This window comes from Camelina sativa, chromosome 13 (genome assembly GCF_030686135.1).
Source record: "Camelina sativa cultivar CO46 ecotype springtype chromosome 13, ASM3068613v1".
NCBI classification, from domain to species: domain Eukaryota; kingdom Viridiplantae; phylum Streptophyta; class Magnoliopsida; order Brassicales; family Brassicaceae; genus Camelina; species Camelina sativa.
Genome location: NC_141892.1, coordinates 7,642,962 through 7,662,782, shown reverse-complemented (window position 1 = coordinate 7,662,782; position 19,821 = coordinate 7,642,962). Strand labels below are relative to the sequence as shown.

The 19,821-nt window shown below is 35.1% G+C and overlaps 4 protein-coding genes, 1 long non-coding RNA gene and 1 pseudogene across 6 annotated transcripts; 4 read left to right on the top strand and 2 right to left on the bottom strand.

The window, feature by feature from the left end:
* The first annotated feature begins 3,184 nt into the window (after nucleotides 1-3,184).
* On the top strand, nucleotides 3,185-5,012 carry LOC104735948 (S-adenosylmethionine decarboxylase proenzyme 4 pseudogene; annotated as a pseudogene). The gene has a single exon (XR_015577464.1). The product of XR_015577464.1 is annotated as an S-adenosylmethionine decarboxylase proenzyme 4 pseudogene (transcript).
* A 1,623-nt stretch (nucleotides 5,013-6,635) lies between these two features.
* On the bottom strand, nucleotides 6,636-7,551 carry LOC104735947 (uncharacterized). Its single transcript, XM_010455840.3, has 3 exons — nucleotides 7,337-7,551; nucleotides 7,200-7,245; nucleotides 6,636-7,022 (listed from the first exon to the last, which is right to left on the bottom strand). The coding sequence occupies exons 1-3, from the start codon at nucleotides 7,469-7,471 to the stop codon at nucleotides 6,976-6,978; spliced, it is 228 nt and encodes a 75-aa protein (XP_010454142.1). The 5' UTR covers nucleotides 7,472-7,551; the 3' UTR covers nucleotides 6,636-6,975.
* Nucleotides 7,552-8,009: 458 nt separating this feature from the next.
* On the top strand, nucleotides 8,010-10,922 carry LOC104735946 (receptor-like cytosolic serine/threonine-protein kinase RBK2). The gene is made up of 9 exons (XM_010455839.2): nucleotides 8,010-8,213; nucleotides 8,348-8,439; nucleotides 8,517-8,957; nucleotides 9,045-9,296; nucleotides 9,383-9,537; nucleotides 9,683-9,762; nucleotides 9,867-10,002; nucleotides 10,133-10,282; nucleotides 10,455-10,922. Exons 1-9 carry the CDS (start codon nucleotides 8,140-8,142, stop codon nucleotides 10,635-10,637), a joined length of 1,563 nt encoding a protein of 520 aa, XP_010454141.1. The 5' UTR covers nucleotides 8,010-8,139; the 3' UTR covers nucleotides 10,638-10,922.
* Nucleotides 10,923-11,375: 453 nt separating this feature from the next.
* On the top strand, nucleotides 11,376-13,720 carry LOC104735944 (putative prolyl 4-hydroxylase 4). Its single transcript, XM_010455838.3, has 7 exons — nucleotides 11,376-11,777; nucleotides 11,869-11,926; nucleotides 12,036-12,140; nucleotides 12,599-12,656; nucleotides 12,759-12,934; nucleotides 13,024-13,093; nucleotides 13,194-13,720. The coding sequence occupies exons 1-7, from the start codon at nucleotides 11,638-11,640 to the stop codon at nucleotides 13,487-13,489; spliced, it is 903 nt and encodes a 300-aa protein (XP_010454140.1). The 5' UTR covers nucleotides 11,376-11,637; the 3' UTR covers nucleotides 13,490-13,720.
* A 32-nt stretch (nucleotides 13,721-13,752) lies between these two features.
* Nucleotides 13,753-15,055, top strand: LOC147929290 (uncharacterized). The gene is made up of 4 exons (XR_015577511.1): nucleotides 13,753-13,847; nucleotides 13,951-14,016; nucleotides 14,285-14,535; nucleotides 14,623-15,055. It is a non-coding gene; the product is annotated as an uncharacterized LOC147929290 (long non-coding RNA).
* Nucleotides 14,018-19,693, bottom strand: LOC104735943 (nucleoside hydrolase 3). Its single transcript, XM_087480368.1, has 13 exons — nucleotides 19,219-19,693; nucleotides 18,850-19,124; nucleotides 18,595-18,774; nucleotides 18,390-18,500; nucleotides 17,075-17,413; nucleotides 16,753-16,929; nucleotides 16,360-16,659; nucleotides 16,125-16,247; nucleotides 15,837-16,034; nucleotides 15,480-15,733; nucleotides 15,046-15,250; nucleotides 14,650-14,955; nucleotides 14,018-14,516 (listed from the first exon to the last, which is right to left on the bottom strand). The coding sequence occupies exons 2-13, from the start codon at nucleotides 19,045-19,047 to the stop codon at nucleotides 14,226-14,228; spliced, it is 2,682 nt and encodes an 893-aa protein (XP_087336494.1). The 5' UTR covers nucleotides 19,048-19,124; nucleotides 19,219-19,693; the 3' UTR covers nucleotides 14,018-14,225.
* Between the last annotated feature and the right edge of the window lie 128 nt (nucleotides 19,694-19,821).

The window sequence follows — 19,821 nt, the reverse complement described above, 5'->3', positions numbered from 1 at the left end:
TTCACTAGGTATTATAGTATTCAATTCCAAGTTTTTCTCTCATTGTCGGAAAAAATATCTCTGGCCGTTATCCTTATTTGACCGGTATGGAAATTGGTAATCTATACTATTAAATCAGAATACTATTAAATAAGACGTCCTCATTAGACTCTTTTTAGATCGTGACTTTATTTTGGTACGTTTTTCATTAAAAATTGGTTAGAGATAAACAAAATTTAATTAAATTACTCTATGGTTTTAATATATCTAAATGACTGTTTGTACTCATATCGGCTAAAACATACTCCCTCCGTTTCAAAATATAAGATGTTTTAGCCAAAGCACACATAACAAGAAATATTAACTTTTAAAAAGTTTAACCAATCAAAAGCAAGACTGCATAAAATAAATAATAAAAAAATATAAAAGTAGTCTAAAAGTTGCCTCAAAAATTGAAAACATCTTATATTATGAAACAAGCAAAAACCTCTAAAACATCATATATTATGAAATAGAGAGAGTATTTACAAACGGGTTGACAGTGGATCCCTTTTGACCCGACAATATCAGCCTTAAAAAACACGCGGATCCATTAGTAACCTGTATTGATTCTATTCAGATCATGTATTAAATATTTGATTTAAGAATATTTATTCTCGTCACCAAATAGAGGAAACTGGAGAAATTTGTGGCCCATTAAATAAGAAAACTGATATTTGAATATTTAAAGGCTTCAGTATCTTAGAATACAATATTCCAAAACAACATTATTTGGAATATCAAATATTAACTACTACCATAGTGAATCCCTATAATTATTACGAATATTAATAATAATGAAAAATATTTACTACTTATCGATTGTGACTCTGATACTTCCAAAATAATCAATAGATTAAATACAAAATTATATATTTGTATATACTTATTTGATTAGCTTTTATATTATGAAATATTTATGGAAACAACAAATCAACTTAATACAATTAAATAAAATAAGTTTAGATTTTGCAATATTTCCTTAACGAAATTAATTACGAGTAGTATAGATGGAAAGAACTAATTCGGTTTTACAATTGAGCAGGAAGCTTGATTTATCAGAGATCCAAATTTAACAGTTTAGTTCGGTTCTATATTTGAGTATATTTAAACTTTTAAAAAGTAAACATATTATAATATATTTACGTTTTTAAAAAAAGTTTAAGATATTATTAATATTTAATTTTCTATAGAATGTTTAAATTATTATAAATATTTGAACTTCGTCGAAAGTTTAAAATATTATAATATATTTAAAGTCTATAAAATATTTAAGTAATATTAATATTTTTACTCTTAAAAAAATTAAAATTTTAAAAAAGTTTGAGTTAAATTCGTTAAAACATGTATTTTTATCAAACTATAAATTTAACTAATATATTTTGAATCATAAATAAAAATAAAATATATTTAAGAAAATAAAATATTTTGAAAAAGAAAATTTAATTTATATTTGTATTTCTAAATAGTAGTTACCCTAAAACAAGTATTTAACCTCCAAAAAATTAATAATTATAATTGGTAAACTATATTGTATTACTATATATTTATGAAAAATTGAATATTAATAAGTAGCTTTTAAATTTATTTACTATGAACAAATCTTCTATTGCAGAAGGAAATAAATTATATGTCAAAACATCTGAGAAAAGCACAAAATTTTAGAGTTTTGTTCTTACTCAAAAATTTTGGACGGTAAAAATTGTCAAATAGTTAATTATTTAAAAGAGAACAGCTATGAGACATAAAAAATTTACGGGTAGGGATGAGATGAAACATAACATAGTTATGTCTAGGTTATATACATGCAATAATCCAAACTAAAACTAAATTAAAATTTGATACTTAAATTTAACGTTTTTAAGCATACACAATCGTTGTATGTATGTTACTTTGCAAATGATTAATGATGGCTAAAAAACGTACTTATCTTAATATGTTTTAATATTTACCATGTACATAAACCAAGTATAGTACTACTCAATACTTTTTAAAATTTCGTAATTATAAAAAACACTTAAACCAAAACATTTGATACATTTGAAATATACCTAAATTAATTACAATATTTGTCATCTGGTGTATAGCAGGGAACTATTATTTGCTTAGGATATGTGGATCATTAAAACATACGTATTTTTTTAGTAATATATGTTAAGAATGATTTGACCTTTCGTGTTAATTTGATAAAATCATAGCCAATTTGTTAAGAGGGTAATATCTTTGACGGTACAATTAACAAAACTTCCATGTTAAATTTCCATGCCTAAAATGCGACCAATGTTTACAAGGTAGAATGTATGGTCACCCACAACTACAAGTAGAGCAAAACAATGCTACCTTAAAATCTAAATATGTCTGTTTTTACGAGAAAAAAAAAATAGATCACTTATTATACGTGGGTCGGTGAATATTCCATAATATTATTGAACGAAATAATTTAAACTTTGGTTGTCCTTTTTATGTGCATTAGCGATTGTTTGACACACAAGCCACTGAAATTGATGTTTCTTGTAGACACTTGTCCTTGTCCACGATATAGTGTGTGTATATATGGCTAATCAGATATATTATTTAATATGGGCTAAGTAAAAGATATGGGTCCTTTTTGGCATGATGAGTGATATGTAACTGGTGATTCGAACCAACATATATAAGAGAGGCTGATTACTGAATTGAATTGTTAGAGCATCTCTCACCTTGAAATTTTGGATGATATAAACCACTAAAAAGGTAATGTCATCTTCTTTTAATTCTCAACAATTAATTAACGTCGCCAATCTTTAAGTAACATGATTGGTAGCTTTTAAACGATACATTTTAATTGCTAACATTTTTGAATAACTAATTCTCTTTGCGATTATATATAGTTTTACTGATAACATAATTATGTGGAACTCAAAATTTACATCAACCCACTTCGTAGTTCAGTAAGTTTAATGACCCAAAAAAATGATTTTCTCAATTTTTTGATAAAATAATTTTCTCAATTTTTTGATAAAATAATTATGTCCATTTTCTGTTATCAACCAGAGAACTAGCTAGCATATCACACCTCATGGAGAATATTGAAGATGAAGACAAAATATATTAAAAAAAATTAATAGAAGAAATTAAAACATACAAATTTGCATGCGCATAACCCATAAATCTCCCTCTCATTACAGAACACAAGAAAACAGAACAGAATCAGACGCACACTATTACACTAACTAGATCACTCACATACACAGATTCATAGATACATACATGCATACATACAAAACAAAACACAAACTCTCATCATCTTTCTCGTTCATTATGCCTACAATCATGATTCTTGGTCTCTTAACCCGCATGCTCCTCCTTCTCTATCCTCCAAAATCTCTCCTATAAATACCACTTCTCTCCCACTAATCACCACTACCTCTCTCTCTTCAATCTATACACACACAAAACACATACACAAACAAACACATCTCCTTAGCTCTGTTTCCTCTGTTCTGTTCCTAACATCTTCTTCTGATCTTTGCAATGTCAGTGCCCGGGTTCGAGGGATTCGAGAAAAGACTCGAACTTCGATTCTTCGACGATGACAGCTCAGTCACCAGTAACCCTATGGGACTCCGTCTAATAGACTTCGAATCTCTAGACCAAGTCTTAAACGAAGTTCAGTGCACGGTAGTCTCCGCCGTAGCGAATCGTAGCTTCGACGCTTACGTACTCTCCGAGTCAAGCCTCTTCGTCTACCCAACCAAAATCATCATCAAAACATGCGGCACCACGCAACTCCTCAAATCAATCCGACCGTTGATCCATCTCGCACGTAACCTCGGCCTTACGTTACGCGCGTGCCGCTACTCGCGCGGCAGCTTCATCTTCCCTAAAGCACAGCCTTTCCCTTACACAAGCTTCAAAGACGAAGTCCTCGTCGTCGAAGAAAGCCTTCCCAAATCTCTCTGTTACCGTAAAGCCTCCGTCATGACGCCTTCTAATAACCCCTCACGTGCTTGGCATGTGTTCACAGCCAGCGCGGACGTGGAATCCGACGAGCCGGTCGTCGTAGTCGAAGTCTGCATGACGGAGCTTGACCGAGTCAACGCTCAGAGCTTCTTTAAACGAAAACGCGACGAGAAAAGCAACAGTGACTCCGCAGGGAAAGAGATGACGCGGCTGAGCGGTATCAATAACATAAACGCAAACGCTTTTATCTGCGACTTCGCGTTTGATCCTTGCGGCTACTCTATGAACGGAGTCGACGGTGACCGTTACTCAACCATCCACGTCACGCCTGAAGACGGTTTTAGCTACGGGAGCTTCGAGTGCGGTTTGTCCTTATACGACGATGGTCACGAAGATATATCTGAGGTTTTAAGCCGTGCCATTGATGTATTCCGTCCAAACGACGTCTCGATCGCCACCACTTACGGCGGAGAGGATTATAACCACGAGGTGACGAAGCGCGTGGAACGCGTGTTGGCTAAGAAGCTTGGTCTTAAGTGCCGAAGCCGTCTTATGGATGAGTTTCCAGGCTCCGGAACAGTCGTTTATCAGTCGTTCACGCCTCGCCGGAAATAGTCATCGCCGGGAGAGAGGAGTAAAAAGGCAAAAAAAAAAGAAGAGGTTTTTTCTTAAATTAGGTTTTTTAAAATTAGCTGAGAGAGGACAAACAAAAAAAAAGAAACAGGTGATGACGTGGAGGGAGACGATTGGTTGACTTGGGGATATATATATATATATATAAGTGGGAACATATGATCATGCACCCCACTTTGCACTTGTGGCAATGTCACGCCTAAGCATTTTTGAGGTTCAGTGTTGTAGAATTTTAGTGGGGGGAGGGTAAAAATGGTTTGCTCTGTTTTCTTTTCTCTTTTTATTTCTTCTTGTGTTTGTTTTATTTTTTTCTCCTTTTTCATTACATTTCAGTTTAAATTATATTGAATCTCTATATCAGACTGTTGATATAAGGTTAAATCGTTCTCACTTTATATGGTTACAAATTCATTCGCCCACCCTAACAAGTATGAAGTATTTTTACTTAAACTAATCATGATGTGAAATATGTTGTAAAACATTTTCAAAAGATCTTTCTTAACCTTTTCAGATTAAACAAATCTTTCTTAACTACTATGAGATATGTTTTGTGGTTAGCAAACATATCGCATCAACTCTTTTTTCAAAAAAACAAAAAAAATAACATATCTCATCGCAAAATCAGAATTCCCACCACGCTAATATTTGACGTTAACGAGTTTGTTTAAATTATTGTTAGCATCATCGTTTACTTTTAACAAATTTGTAGATTGTAGTATGTAGTATGTAGTATGTACTGTCATATCATTTTGTTGCTTGTCTCCGTCATAGTTATTTTGTTTTGTCACACATATTTTAGCGCAAGGCTACTACATCGAATACGGTCAAGCATAAAATAATCAAAGAATGACACATAAGTCTTAAAATTATGCATATTGGGGTCCAAGAGTTTATAATTTTTTACCCCAAAATTTGCATAACTATAATAAGACCTTGGCGGCAAATACCTTTTTGTTTTGGTATGTGTTTGACATTTAAGTTTAAACTTTTAACCAACCATAAGCAAAGTCAAAGAAATGAAATATTTTTTTAGTAAACAAATTAAAATCCAATTAACAAAGAAACGGCCAAAAAAGGAAAAGCAAGATTACACTTTATGGTTGCTGACCTTGTAAAAAAACAATTAAAGACATTGTACTAATATGTTATATGTAATTACTTTTGATAATCACGCATGTAAATTTTCCCACACCCAACATATCAAAATCCAGTTTGCACGTGACAATAATTGGCTAAAAAGTAAACCTTAATTTTTATTATTTCCACTGTCAAAACATTACTTATCCTAGTTCATCCCAAGTAATAATAATCAAAATCATTTTTTTTTTTTTTTTGTTTAAGGAGCTACTTTGCTCTTCTTCACCAGCAATTCGTATATTTTCGTACCATCACGCGTTTTATACCCTAATCATAACATAGAGAAGCAACATGGAACTAAAAAGGATATGTGAGTACTAGAACCGAGAAAGTTGTAAACTTTGTGACTTAAGAAGTTAAAACTATATGAAATGAACTCATTCAACTCATTTCTAGCTGGTTTCACTCTCAACTTTCTCTTTCACTCGCAAGTTGCGGAATAAGCTTTGGAAAGTAAAGTACATACAATAAATTTTTCAAGTTCAGATCCCAATTCAGTATCTATTGAGTATTTTCGGAAATCTACTCAGAAATCTTGCTCTAAACTTGAGCATTTAGGATTCCTGTAACTTTTCTCTATCCCAACAAACTTGTCTTCACCTAAATCTCTCAATCTTGAGGACAACTTGTGCACTACTTTTCTCGGAGACTCTCCCCTAGTTAATGCCTGACTTGTAAGAGCTGAAGGCGACGGGTATGTTCACTACCCTCCAAGCTCTGCTTCTAGAGCGAGGCAGAGGTGACAGGTGACAGACAACATATGAGAGAGAATGAAGAAGAAGACTTCCACCTTTGGTCCAAAAATAACCTTCTGTTACGGAACAGATACTCTTATCCTTTCTCTTCTTTCTTTCTTCCTTGCTTTGAAATCATCCAAACGAAGAGTCTTTCTCTTTAACTGTGAATTTAAACCATAAAAATACACAGGATATCTATAGCTATAAATCCCAAACAACCCGGGATTAGAAGAGTGATGTATACAAAGGTTGTTCGCAAAAGAGTCAAATATTCGCGAACTCAAGATAAGGCAAAAAAAAAACAAATTTAACTAGAGTAAGAAAACAAACAAATCTGTCTGAAGTCTGAACAACACATCCCCAACACCATTGCTGTTTTTCTAATGCGAAATGACCTTATGACTCAATAGATGACAGCAAGAGAAAAAAATTGTTCTTTATTCAAAGTGGCTTACTCTATAAGAAGTAACTAATCAATCAGGTGTAAGCTCTTCTTACTCAATCTCTGTCATTTCTTCATTCTCCTTTCATGGCATTCCTTCAAAGCTTGAACATCTTTGGATTACAAATGACAAACAAAAAAAGCTAATCAAACATTTGTTTTTGTCCCAACTCACACAGATAATAGTTAATCCCAATTTCCTTGATTAGGTAACAAACCCTAAACCCCTATTGAGCTCTAAAACCCTAAGATTTTGAGATACAGAGACAGAGTAGTAGAGTGAGACTTACGTTTCTGACAAGATTTCCAATCCCTATTGCTATCAACAAGACAATCCTGCAAAAGGGGATGATTCGTTGAAGATCCGGTAATCAAAAAGAAGTGAATTTGATTATTTGATTTTGTTTGGGAGACAGAACGCAAAAACCTGTAATGACAAATAGAGAGAAGAACACTCCTTTAGCTGTTTAACATTCTCGTCGTCTTCGTCTGCATCCATCTGATGGTTCGGCGGAGGTGGAGCTTTAGTCTCGGTTTTGGGTTTCTCTGTCACTTTCTCCATCTCACACTCAACGCTTCTTCTTCTTCTTCTTCACCTGAGACTGAGAGAAAATTCAGAACTCCCTTCTCCGTCGTTTCTTTCTTTTCTAATGGGCTTTTATATTTATTTTTAACCTAAAGCCTAGGCCCAGTTTGTATATATAGCTCTGATATAAAACAAAATATAGAAGTGGTCGTCGACATGTAGATAAGGTTGTTTTTGTACTTTCTATCTAATGAGTTCAGGTCCACTACTACAACATTTGTCGGGTTGTCCTGAAACTCATTGTGCCACGTGGCGTTGTTAACCCACCAGACTGTGGGAGCTATCGCAATCAAATAGTAAAATGTTGTTTCCTCTTGCATATAGAGAAATATAAACACTAATATTGACCTTCAACAACTAAAATGTTGACAAATTGAAAAATAAAGAGAAACATTATAAGTCTGTTACACTAAATTTAGGATTTGGACAAAATTATAGAGGATATGCTCTGGCTTATTGAATGTCTAAAATGCAAAAATGGATATTATTATCTTCATCTTTAAAGAATTAAGAAAGAGGGAAGATGCGCATTTTCAGTTAATAACAAAAAGAGGGAAGACGATCATGTCTCTCTCTTTCTTTAGTCTTTGACCTTCTTCTCTCTCTCTCTTTCCCTTTTTTGTCTCGTTTTCTTTCTCCAATCCATGGAAGGCGTTCGAGACTCGTCGTCACAAACTCTTTCTTCCACGACATCGTCTTCTTCGTCTCCCTCCGCCTGGTAATTTTTTTTTTTTTTCATTCTTGTTTTGGTTCAGAAACAAACAAGATTTTGCAAAATGATCATGTACCGTATTTCGCAAGTCATCTGCAAATTAACTCAATTTTTGTTGTTGTTGTTTGATACAAACACAGCGATGTAGACGTTGAGAATCGTGGAAAACAATTAACTCCTCTCTCTACAAGAAGATCTCGAGCCGGCTTCTCTGATTCTTTCTCTTCTCATGGTAATTAATAGTTGCATAAATACGATATAAATATCTCATTGTACTTAAATTTATGAATGTTGTTTTCTATGCACCAGATTTATCATCATTCTGCCCAGATGAAGAAATAACAACATTCTGCCCGGACAAATACGAATCAGACGATGACTTATTAAGACGCATAGAATTGGAAACATCATCTTCCGTGGTGAGCACGTCAGATTCATCATCATCAGAAGCTCGTCATCACCATCATCACCACGGCCACCATCATCATCATTCGTCTGGAGGTTCTACCAACGGTCACTGGAGAGGTTTCTTCCGTTTATTTAAAAAAGGATCATCCGCAATGCCATTCAACACGTTCACACCTCTCAAAGGAGTCCCCAAACTCACCAGACGTAAGAGCAAACGCATTAGAGACAATATGGTCCCTGTTATACCTTCTCTTGACACTGAAGACTTGTTTTACTTCAAACCCTCATGGAGAAACTTCTCTCTCCAAGATATTCAAACCGCTACAAATTGCTACAGCCGTGGTCCGGACTCTTGTTACATTTTCAATCGATAAAATAGTTGTTTATGAGGTGATGTAACATGAAAATTGTGGATATTATATATGGCAGAGAATCTGATCGGAGAAGGAGGATATGCGGAGGTGTATAAGGGACAAATGGCAGATGGGCAAATAGTGGCGATAAAGAAGTTGACTAGAGGTTCTGCAGAAGAGATGACGATGGATTATTTGTCCGAACTTGGGATCATAGTTCATGTAGATCATCCAAACATTGCTAAGCTTATTGGCTATTGTGTTGAAGGAGGAATGCATCTTGTTCTTGAGCTATCTCCTAACGGAAGCCTTGCTTCTTTGCTCTACGGTGATAATTCTTTTTTTTATTTGACATTTGCAAAGTTATCTGAAGCTATTTGGATTACTAACAGAGATCGTTATAACATTTTTTAGAGGAGAAGGAGAAACTGAACTGGAGCATGAGATACAAAGTGGCGATGGGAACAGCAGAGGGACTGTACTATCTCCATGAAGGTTGTCAGAGAAGGATCATTCATAAAGATATTAAAGCTTCTAATATCCTTCTCACTCAGAACTTTGAGGCTCAGGTAATGCGGTTTTTAAGAGAAAGCTAATTAAGATCTTCACACCTTGATTAGCTTAATTATAGTCTTTTTGAAGTTATGATTATTGTGAAACAAGAATGAACTCTAAATTGTATCCTTTTGATATTTTTACAAATAATGACCGTAGATATCTGATTTCGGGCTAGCGAAATGGCTACCGGACCAGTGGACTCACCATACCGTATCAAAAGTCGAAGGAACATTCGGGTTTGGAATCTCTCTCTCGCTGATATAAATCATGACATCATGTACAGATCTCTTTTTTCAAAATATATCTATCTCACATATATAATCTCTAATGTATCTACCAGTTACCTTCCGCCGGAGTTCTTCATGCACGGGATAGTAGACGAAAAAACAGACGTATATGCTTACGGTGTCCTACTTCTTGAGCTCATTACCGGTAAACAAGCCCTTGACAGCTCACAACATAGCCTTGTCATGTGGGTATGTGATGTGACCCTCTCTTAAGCCCTAGCTAGATAGAATCCTTCGCTCATGCTTTCTTGACCTGGTATATTGGGTCCTATATAGTTTTGTTATTGATAATACGCGCGGGTTATCTATGTTTTTACAGGCCAAACCATTGATCAAAGAGAAGAAGATCAAACAACTTGTTGATCCGATTCTGGGAGATGACTACGACGTAGAAGAGTTGGAACGTCTTGTCTTCATAGCTTCATTGTGTATACAGCAAACCTCCATGAACCGGCCTCAAATGAACCAGGCATGCATAACATAACATTCGATTCCTATCATATAATTAGTTACCACTTTCCAGCTTTCCTATATAGATTGTTACATATATATCCCAATATATATATATATATATATATGAATTTGGTCACATATATAACGATATGATGTGTTCATGTGTGTGTACGTATATACACATACAGGTTGTGCAGATTCTGAGGGGAGACAAGTGCAGCTTAGATCAGCTAAGAGAGCGAGAAAACTCAAAACTCCAGAGGACTTACTCTGAAGAACTATTGGATAACGAAGAATACAACTCGACAAGATATTTGAACGATATTAATCGACACATGGAGACAGTTCTCGGAACATCCAAGGATTCTTGAAATATCCTACTTGGTAAATGCAAGAAGAAAGGTTTCATTGAGTATACACATACATATTTGTTCACTATAGAATTTATATGACTGCTGAGGATTGCGAGATCAATCCGATCAGGATTGGGTATTAACTTAGAAGAGAAAGGACTAAATAAGTTCAATATTGTTTAAAATATGTTGTAACATGGTTGTATGTGTATTTTGATCATGATCATGATGTTGTGTTCTTTTCTTTTTTCCATCTTTGACTTGAACTATTGTTTGTTATATAATGTTCTTTTTTGTTGGTCTGAGTTTCCGTCATTTTTTTCTTCATATTCACATTATTTTAAAGATGGTGGCAGATTTTACATATATTATATTTCATAAAAGTTTATAATAATTAAAAATATAAGAAAAACAAAACTTAACCTAAAAATTAAAATTTATAAACACATAAAATAAGTTTCACAATTTCAAAGTTTCTTTAGTTAACATTTTTTATGTTACAAACATAAGAAACGGAAAGTTCATCAGTGTTAACAATTAATGTACGCATATGTTTAATATTATATTATGTGGAATCCATCGTCACCCATATATAAATTTAAATTTTATAGTTCTATCAAAATGAACTATCACATTTAAAATTTTCTCAAACATTTATATTTATATCCAACACAAATTTGAACATTTAGTTTAAAAATTTTCAAAAAAAAATCACAATTTTATTGTATAAGTGTTCTTAATCACAGTTGGACCGGTGCATTAGGAAAGAACCGGTTCGGTTCGGAACAAAGGGAAAACCAAAATTCTAACCGAAACGCAGAGCACGTTTGCGTTTTATCGTGTTATATCGTTAGGCAGAGAGAGCATAAACTTGTCACCACCGTTAAACACTTTTCCGAGAAAAGCTTCTCTCATCTTTTATTTTCCCGGAAAAAAAAAACAAAAAATCAAATTTTTTACTCCCATCTTCCGATCTGTTTCCTTCAACCGACTCTCGTGCATCTATCAGATCCAAGCGATGTCGATGATTCGCCGTAAGTTATTGCTCTTGTTCTTCGCTATCTTCTCCGTCCTGCTTCAATCTTCCACTTCCCTGATTAGTTCCTCTAGCGTCTTCATCAATCCTTCCAAAGTTAGACAGGTTTCATCGAAACCCAGGTTTGCTTCAAAAACCCTTTAGTGATTTTGGGAAAATTCGAGCTTCAAATGTTAACAATTCTGAAAAAAAATCGTTCTTTTTGTCTCTCAGGGCGTTTGTGTATGAAGGGTTTCTCACGGAATTGGAATGTGATCATATGGTTTCCCTTGTGAGTTCTTTCTTCATCTTCCATCTTCGGGTTTTTGAGCTTAATTTGGAAACTTTATTTTTGTTTTCTCTGTTGAAGATTTTAAATTTCGATGTGTGTTGAAACAAAGGCAAAAGCGAGCCTGAAGAGATCTGCTGTTGCTGACAATGATAGTGGAGAAAGCAAATTCAGCGAGGTTCGAACCAGCTCTGGCACGTTTATCTCCAAAGGAAAGGTTCGATTTTGTTCTCTTTGTTTGCTTCCCTATCTCTTACTTTAGAACCCTAATTCGAAGTAGAAACTGGATCTATCTCTCCCTTTGGACATGTTCAATTTTGGAATAGGTTGTGTTTCTTAGGTCTTAAATTGGGGTAGATAAATGTTGATCCTGCAAATGATAGATTTTGATAGTTCAAACTCCAATGTCTGGTGGATTACAACTCTAAACCATCTTTATGCTCCATCAGCGATTTGTGACATTAATCCTTTGAATGATGGATCTTCGAAGTTGGAAATTGACCTCTTGATTCTGTTAGATTGTTACTTAGCTAACTAATTTGTTCCGCACTAGGTTAAGTTTTTGTGTGTAAATGGTAATCAATTATGAAAATTTCTGGACTCAGATCTGTAATGTTGTGATTACCGTGATGTGTTACTCTTTTATCACCTGAAGTTTTGTTTTGTGGATCACAGGATGCCATTGTTTCTGGTATAGAAGATAAAATCTCCACTTGGACATTTCTTCCAAAAGGTACAACTAATAAGATTATTGAAAAATCTTGAAAGCTCAATGTATGTTGAATTTTTGGAAGATTTCAGAAGGTAACTTTGATCAAGTCCTTTACTTTGACAGAAAATGGGGAAGACATTCAGGTATTGAGATACGAGCACGGTCAAAAATACGATGCTCATTTTGACTACTTTCATGACAAAGTCAACATCGTCCGTGGTGGACACCGCATAGCAACGGTTCTCATGTATCTATCCAATGTGACGAAAGGTGGAGAAACCGTATTCCCTAATGCAGAGGTTAGTGCTATCAATTATTTGTGCATAATATTTCCCCAAAAAGATCACTCTTGTGTCATTCTCTCTTTATAAAGATCTGATTTCTATAGGTACCTTCTCGCCGAGTACTCTCTGAAAACAAAGAAGATCTTTCTGACTGTGCCAAGAGAGGAATCGCCGGTGAGAAACTAAACTGATAATAATAATTCTTCTTTTCCTAAAAAGATTTGAGTAGAAATTTTACACCGTTTGTGTCTGTATGGGTAAATGTTTTTATCAGTGAAACCAAGGAAAGGAGATGCTTTGTTGTTCTTCAACCTCCACCCAGATGCAATCCCGGATCCATTGAGCCTTCATGGTGGATGCCCTGTTATCGACGGAGAGAAATGGTCGGCGACCAAGTGGATCCACGTGGACTCATTCGATAAGATTGTGACACCAAGCGGAAACTGCACGGATATGAACGAGAGCTGTGAGAGATGGGCAGTTCTTGGGGAATGCACAAAGAATCCAGAGTACATGGTTGGAACTTCTGAGCTTCCTGGCTATTGCAGGCGAAGTTGTAAGGCTTGTTAGACTTAATTTTACCTCTTCTTCTTCTTCTTGCTCTGTGCCATAAAACTCTCAAAGTTTTCTGCATTTTGGAGTTTCTTTTGTTGTTGTCTGCTGTAGAGTTCGTTGATGAACTTTGTTCTAAGGGGGAGTTCTGTAGAACTATAAATGTTCCTGAAGAAAAGAATATGTAAACAGTAAACACAAAGATTCAGTCAAATACTTTATAGGTTATTAACTGACCGTTATTAAACATATAAGTTTATTTTTTGGTATTGTCAACACAGTGTCCTGTCTGTTATTGATGAACGTCTCTGGAAAAGAGCTTTGCACTAACTGGAGTTTCTGTCTAATCAGGCATTGAACTAAACAGTTTGTATCTGTAAGCATATACATTCAATCAAATCTTTGACCGGTTTTAGGTTGTCAACTTGATGGTGTGTTCCATCTCTTCCTTTGTTCTTCAAAGCTTCCTATGACTGCAGATTGTTTCGTATCATCGAGTCTAGAAGCAAAACTCTCATAACAACCTCTCAACTCTACACTTTCAAGTATGTTTATTCTGTTTTCGCCATATTTCTTATTTATTTATTACATAAACATAATTTTTTGAAAATTAAATGGAAGATTTCAGGAATTTGATGAATCCTAGAAAAAGGATACACTAAGAGAAAACAGTTAGAAAAAAAACAAAATTGAATACAATATATAATCTGGTTTATTTATTCTTGTACATAATCTATGCCAACATGTTTTTTAGTCAGCTTGGTGGTGTGCTCCATTTCTTTTTTTGTTCTTCAAAGCTTCCAATGACTGCAGATTGTTTCGTATCATCGAGTCTAGAAGCAAAACTCTCAGAGAAGCCTCTCAGATCTACTCTTTCGAGTATCTTTACTTGTTTGCCACGCAGTTTATCAATCAATATCTTACCATCTATCGATTCATCCCCTTCAGCGATCACTTTTATGTGCTCATCTCGCAGTTTCGGCTTCAGTGAAGCGTGATCGCCTCCCAATAAAACTGCTCCAATAATTTCCCCTAAGAACATGTCCTGCAACAACAATATTAGGGTTAGTTTTAAAACCATGCTTAACGGTCTTGATTGTTATTTTTTGCCTTTGCGTGTGTTTAAATTATAAAACGTTTTTGTCTATAAGATGAAACAGAAGGACGAGAGGTTTTACGATGTGCGTGTATCTCCTGTGTTTCTGATGAAGCTCTTGCATTCTTGCAAGCAGCCGTTTCACAAACCGAGCTTCGGGTGTTTTTCTCGAGGAATACTGTGTATCAAGCATTGTTTGGAGAGAACTCAACTTGCGTTGGGTTGCTAGAGGGATGAGTGTGATGTTTAGATCGGATTCAAGAACGGTCTTAGCTGCTAAAGGATCAAGAAACATATTGAATTCAGCGTATGCATTCGAAGGAATCGTGAATATGTTCCCTTTGTCTGATTTCTCAGGGTTTATATGTCCACCCACGATGTAAACTTCCTGCAATTTACAACAGAAGCCATCTAAGTTAAAATCAAGGTTAATTCTTGATGGAATTTATCAGAGAAAGTATTTATAAGAAGTTCTTACCTTGATTATTGAGGATGCTTTTTTATCTGATGAGATGATCTTGGCTAAGCTAGTCAACGGTCCATTGGTTAGTACAGTGATCATAGACACTCCATTACCAGGTTTGCTCAGATTTTGCCAAACTTCAAGTGCCTGAGGTTGTCGGAGTTCAGGCCTATCAGTGTCCCTCGGAGCTCCATGTGCCACTGAATTCTCCGCAGTGTATCTGCATAAATATGTGGATATATATCTTGATTAATTAAAATGATCTTACCACAGCATTGTATAAAATATTAGCACATTCTTGGGAATTTTACATCTAAATAAGAGATGACGTAATAATATAATATACTGAAATTGACCTAGTTTGACACAAATTTAGGCATAACCGATATTGGTCACTTCACTCATCAATTGGTTATTGATATATATACCAAACATACATACATACATACCTCCGAGGGCTTCTCGGAAGGTCGCGAGCAAGACCGTAGAGAGTGTCAGAATCCAGAAATCCGCCACAGCCTCGTGGAACAGCCTTGACGTACTTGCAACCTCCCACCGGTGGGAAAATCGGGTCGGATTGGTTCAATGCTAACATGTCTCCCAGACCGACCGGAATGTCGTCTCGACCCATCATATGAAGCAGATCATAGACCACGTCGATTGTTGCGGCATTAGCCCAACCGTTTGGGCTCACAATTATAGCCTTGCGAGTCAAGAAATAGTGGGTGTTAGGGTATTGAAGAAAACAACATATTCACCTAGATACTTGTGTAATAAGAAATCGTTGTAATCGAGCTATTTGCTACCTTCAAATCTATTTTCTCCACCGGAACTTTGAGGAGGTAGAAAAGAGAGAGGAAATCACCGGCGCTCATATCCATGTCGAAAATAACAGGCTTTCCTAGCTGGGTTTTGCTTAGATTTGGTCTAAACAATTCTTCTTTGTAGTAAGGAAACTGAGATGAAAAGTTATATCTCCCTGTTTCTTCAGGTCTATTCAAAACCTGTTCATTATGTAAACAATTCGATTACATTAGAAAAAAAACTTCTAATTTTTTTCCAGGTTAGATTTGTCTGAGATTATGAAAACTTACGTCCAGGAAATCAACATAGAACTCTCTGTCAAGTCTACTTTTGATGTTTATGTTTGGTTTAGCTCGTGTCGCGACTAGAACACGAACTGAATCAGGTCCAGACATCTCTTGAGTGTAACCATCCTAATTGTTAATAATTAATTAAAGAGGTTAAAAATTGTATTGTTTACTCTGAAACTAAACCAAGTGATCAGAAACCCTAAAGAAAAGGTATATGTATTATGGAAACACAAACCTTACACTTCCCTCGTCCTTTTCCGCTTTTTGGTAAGCATGTTGGATCTCGTAAACCCGTCTGAACATGACCACTATGAACTCCTCCAAGGGTTAGGTTAAACTTCGGAGTTCTTCTATTATCGAAGAATGGATTTGAGCCATCGGGTTTTCCATAAGGTTTGTTTGAAGTAACAACGGTTATATTCATATACTCCATCACCGCGAAATCGTTCTCACCATTCTTGTTGTTCTTATTACCAGAGTTTCTCATGATCGAGACTGCAACACCAGCCGTGAAAGAATCCCACATGAAGTAGCTCTGAAGAATATCGCCAGTTTTTTTTCAGAAAAGAACGTTTTCAAAACATTCCTGACTTATTAGTTTTGTGGGGAATGGATTCATAATTGTTACCTTATAAAATTCATCGTCGAACCAAGTGTCTCTGGCGATTTTAAGAGACAAGAAAACGTATTGAGCTTCGTATGTTCTCTGGTTATTCTCGAATGTTTCGAAGAACTTCTTGTTAATAGGTATTGTGTTGGTTGCATCTAGAGGAACCAGAGTCACTGGAACACCTGAATGAAACACCTGTAAATAAATACAAACCGAGTCTAGTATTTTAAAAAGTATCTAAAAAAATATGATATTTATGTAGAAATATCGCAGACTAATAGAAAATTAATTTATAAACAAAACAAGTAATTAATGATTATTAAAGAGTAGGACAACGAACCTGGTAAGCAGCGAAAGGATCAGAGAAGATGTTGAATTCAGCGTAAGGATTACTTGAGTAATCTGTGAACATGTTTCCACGGTTTCCACACTGTCGAGGTTGACATTCAGCGGCCGTAGAGTTAGCCGGACAGCAGCCAGTAGGGTTTTGTGACCGGACACCACCACCCATGATGTAAATGTGTTGGATGTTGTCTTTCAGCTCAGGATATGACATCAAGAAAAGTGCGAAATTGGTGTGGGATCCGATGAGGATTAAGGTGGTTGGACCTTTGGAAATTGTGCGGGCGATCACTTGTTGTGACGTTGGTTGACGGATAGGAGTGTATCTTCGGTTCCCCTGTTTTCATATACCAACCGCAAAAAACGTCTTTTTAATATTTAAGTAAATATTAAACAAATAATAATTTGCGGTAAAGAAAAAACAACACTAATATTATACTTTGTTTAGCAAAATATACAAAAAAAAATGTATAATATATAAAGAAGAAAAAAAAAACAGTTATTAATCTTATGTTTCTGTAAAGTGAAATGTCACACGACAGGATCACCGATCCTAAACCTACAATAATATGTGTCACTAGTGTACTGGAACCCATTAGTAACCGACAAGTGTTTGGATGTGAAAAGTCAGCTACTTCTATTGGAATCCAGTCTCCACCATTACTATGATTCTAACGACACGTGTATCCGAAGAGATACCAACACAAATGTCACAAAACACTCCACAAAGTTTAAACAATTGATTAAAAGATTCGAAATGGTGGTTGCTATTAAAAGTAGCTTAGTTGGTGCGATGGGATCATGCGATCTATATGAAATATGAAATGAAGCTATTATAGTTCTTTAGATAACCAACACTATTATAGTTAGTATAGTTAATACCATCAGCAGTGTAGTTTTCTTTTTTTGGTTAAAAACGATCAGTATATAGTTAAATCTAGGTGAAGACACTAATGTGTTTCTTAGAAAATGGTTAGTTAAAAGTAAAGTTAAAACTTCAAAAGTAAAATATACCTTTGGCAGTTAAGTTTTATTCATATAAACTGTCATATATTCGTAAGGTTAATTATGAAAAACACCAATTTCTGAGAATAGGAATTTTGTCAAATGATGTAAAAAAAAAACAATCAGGATTTTTTTTTTTCCAAATCCATCTTTTTCAGTTTCTGAAATTCTTGTAAAAAACAATGCTTCTATTTGGATTTGTACTCTAGGTTTTTTTTTTTTTTTTTTGAATAGTGACAAAAAGTATTTGTTTTTTTTGTGTGTAAATTTTCTATATATGTATACACAGTAAAAATTTAAATAAATACCTGGGGAAGAAACTGTTTACGAAAGCCATAATTGGAGTCTATGTCGAGAAGGCCTCCAGGACCTTTAGGAATGGCTTGTCTATATCTGCATTCTCCTGTTGTTGTCATCCCCTAAACACATCAATTTATGACATTTTCAAAACCAAACTAATACAAAAGAGTGATTCAAGAAAACAAATAAAAAGAAGAGGAATAAGAAGAGAACCTGTTCGATGATCGGAAAATAGCCACCGACGTCAGAGTGAATAGTACCGTCGTCACGAATCCCACCTTCGCCGCCTACACCAACTGGGATATCGTCACGACCCATCATGTGCAATAAATCGTACACTTGATTCACTGCGTGTCCTGCGTTTGTCCACGCATTTGCACTCAATGTAATCCCCTGTTTCAAAAAACAGAGCATTAAACTAAAGATAGCTGATGAAGTGAGAGATGTTTGAGAAAGAAAGGGACTTACGACAAGATTGAATTCTGACTTATTAAGCTTTAGGAGGTAGAGTATAGCGAACAAATCGTCTGTGTCGACATCTGTATCCACTAGAATACGGTGTGGGCTAGACAAAACACAAGGGAGGTTTTGTCCTAAGAGTCCAAGAATAGTGACCACTGTGATGGACAAGAACCATAAACTCTTCAAAGTTGGGCTTGTCAACATCTTCAAAAGAAGAAGAAGATGAACGAAAAGTTTGGTAGTTTTCTGTTTCTTGCCTGAATCTGAGACAAACCAAAGATCTGTTTCGACCAAAAAGATTCAGATTCAAGAAAACATTGCATGAACTAGTATCAAAGCTAAAACCAACGAGAAGGTACAAAAGAGTGAGTTTACCTTAGGTGGTGTCTTTATTTATGGAGATGTGACGAATCAGCTCAAAGGAGAGAGAGAGACTGTTACATCAAAGCCTCGCAAACTAGAGAATAATTAACAAAATGGCAAAAGATATATAAATTTCCGAAGGTGTCTTTAGATTTCTTGTTTCTCTCAACGTCTTCTTCAGAACTTTATTTCTTATGGGGAGAGTGAAAAACATAAAATCCTTGGCTTACATTAAACAGTTCTGTGATGAGTTTGCAGGAAAAGAAGAAAAAGAAAAACAGACGTGCAGATGCAGAGAGAGGAGAAAAGAAAAAGGAGAAATAGTTGGCAACGAGAGGGACCAGAATCGATATTAAAGAAAAGTTAATGGTATCAAAAATTAGGTTTAGAAAATGAAAAAACTACAGGAAAAAACTTGTAGTAGTCAACTTGTTTAGAATGTGTATTGAACGTTCCCTAGCTGCTGCCTCTTTTTCATTATGACTATGGGGTGATGTCTTTATTTTACCCTAATTATAATATTCTTGGTCAATATTCTTTTTGCTTCTCAATCTTTCTTCATTGTGATTCCCACAGCATCTCCAACTCGGAGCTATTAAGTATTTTTTTTTTTTT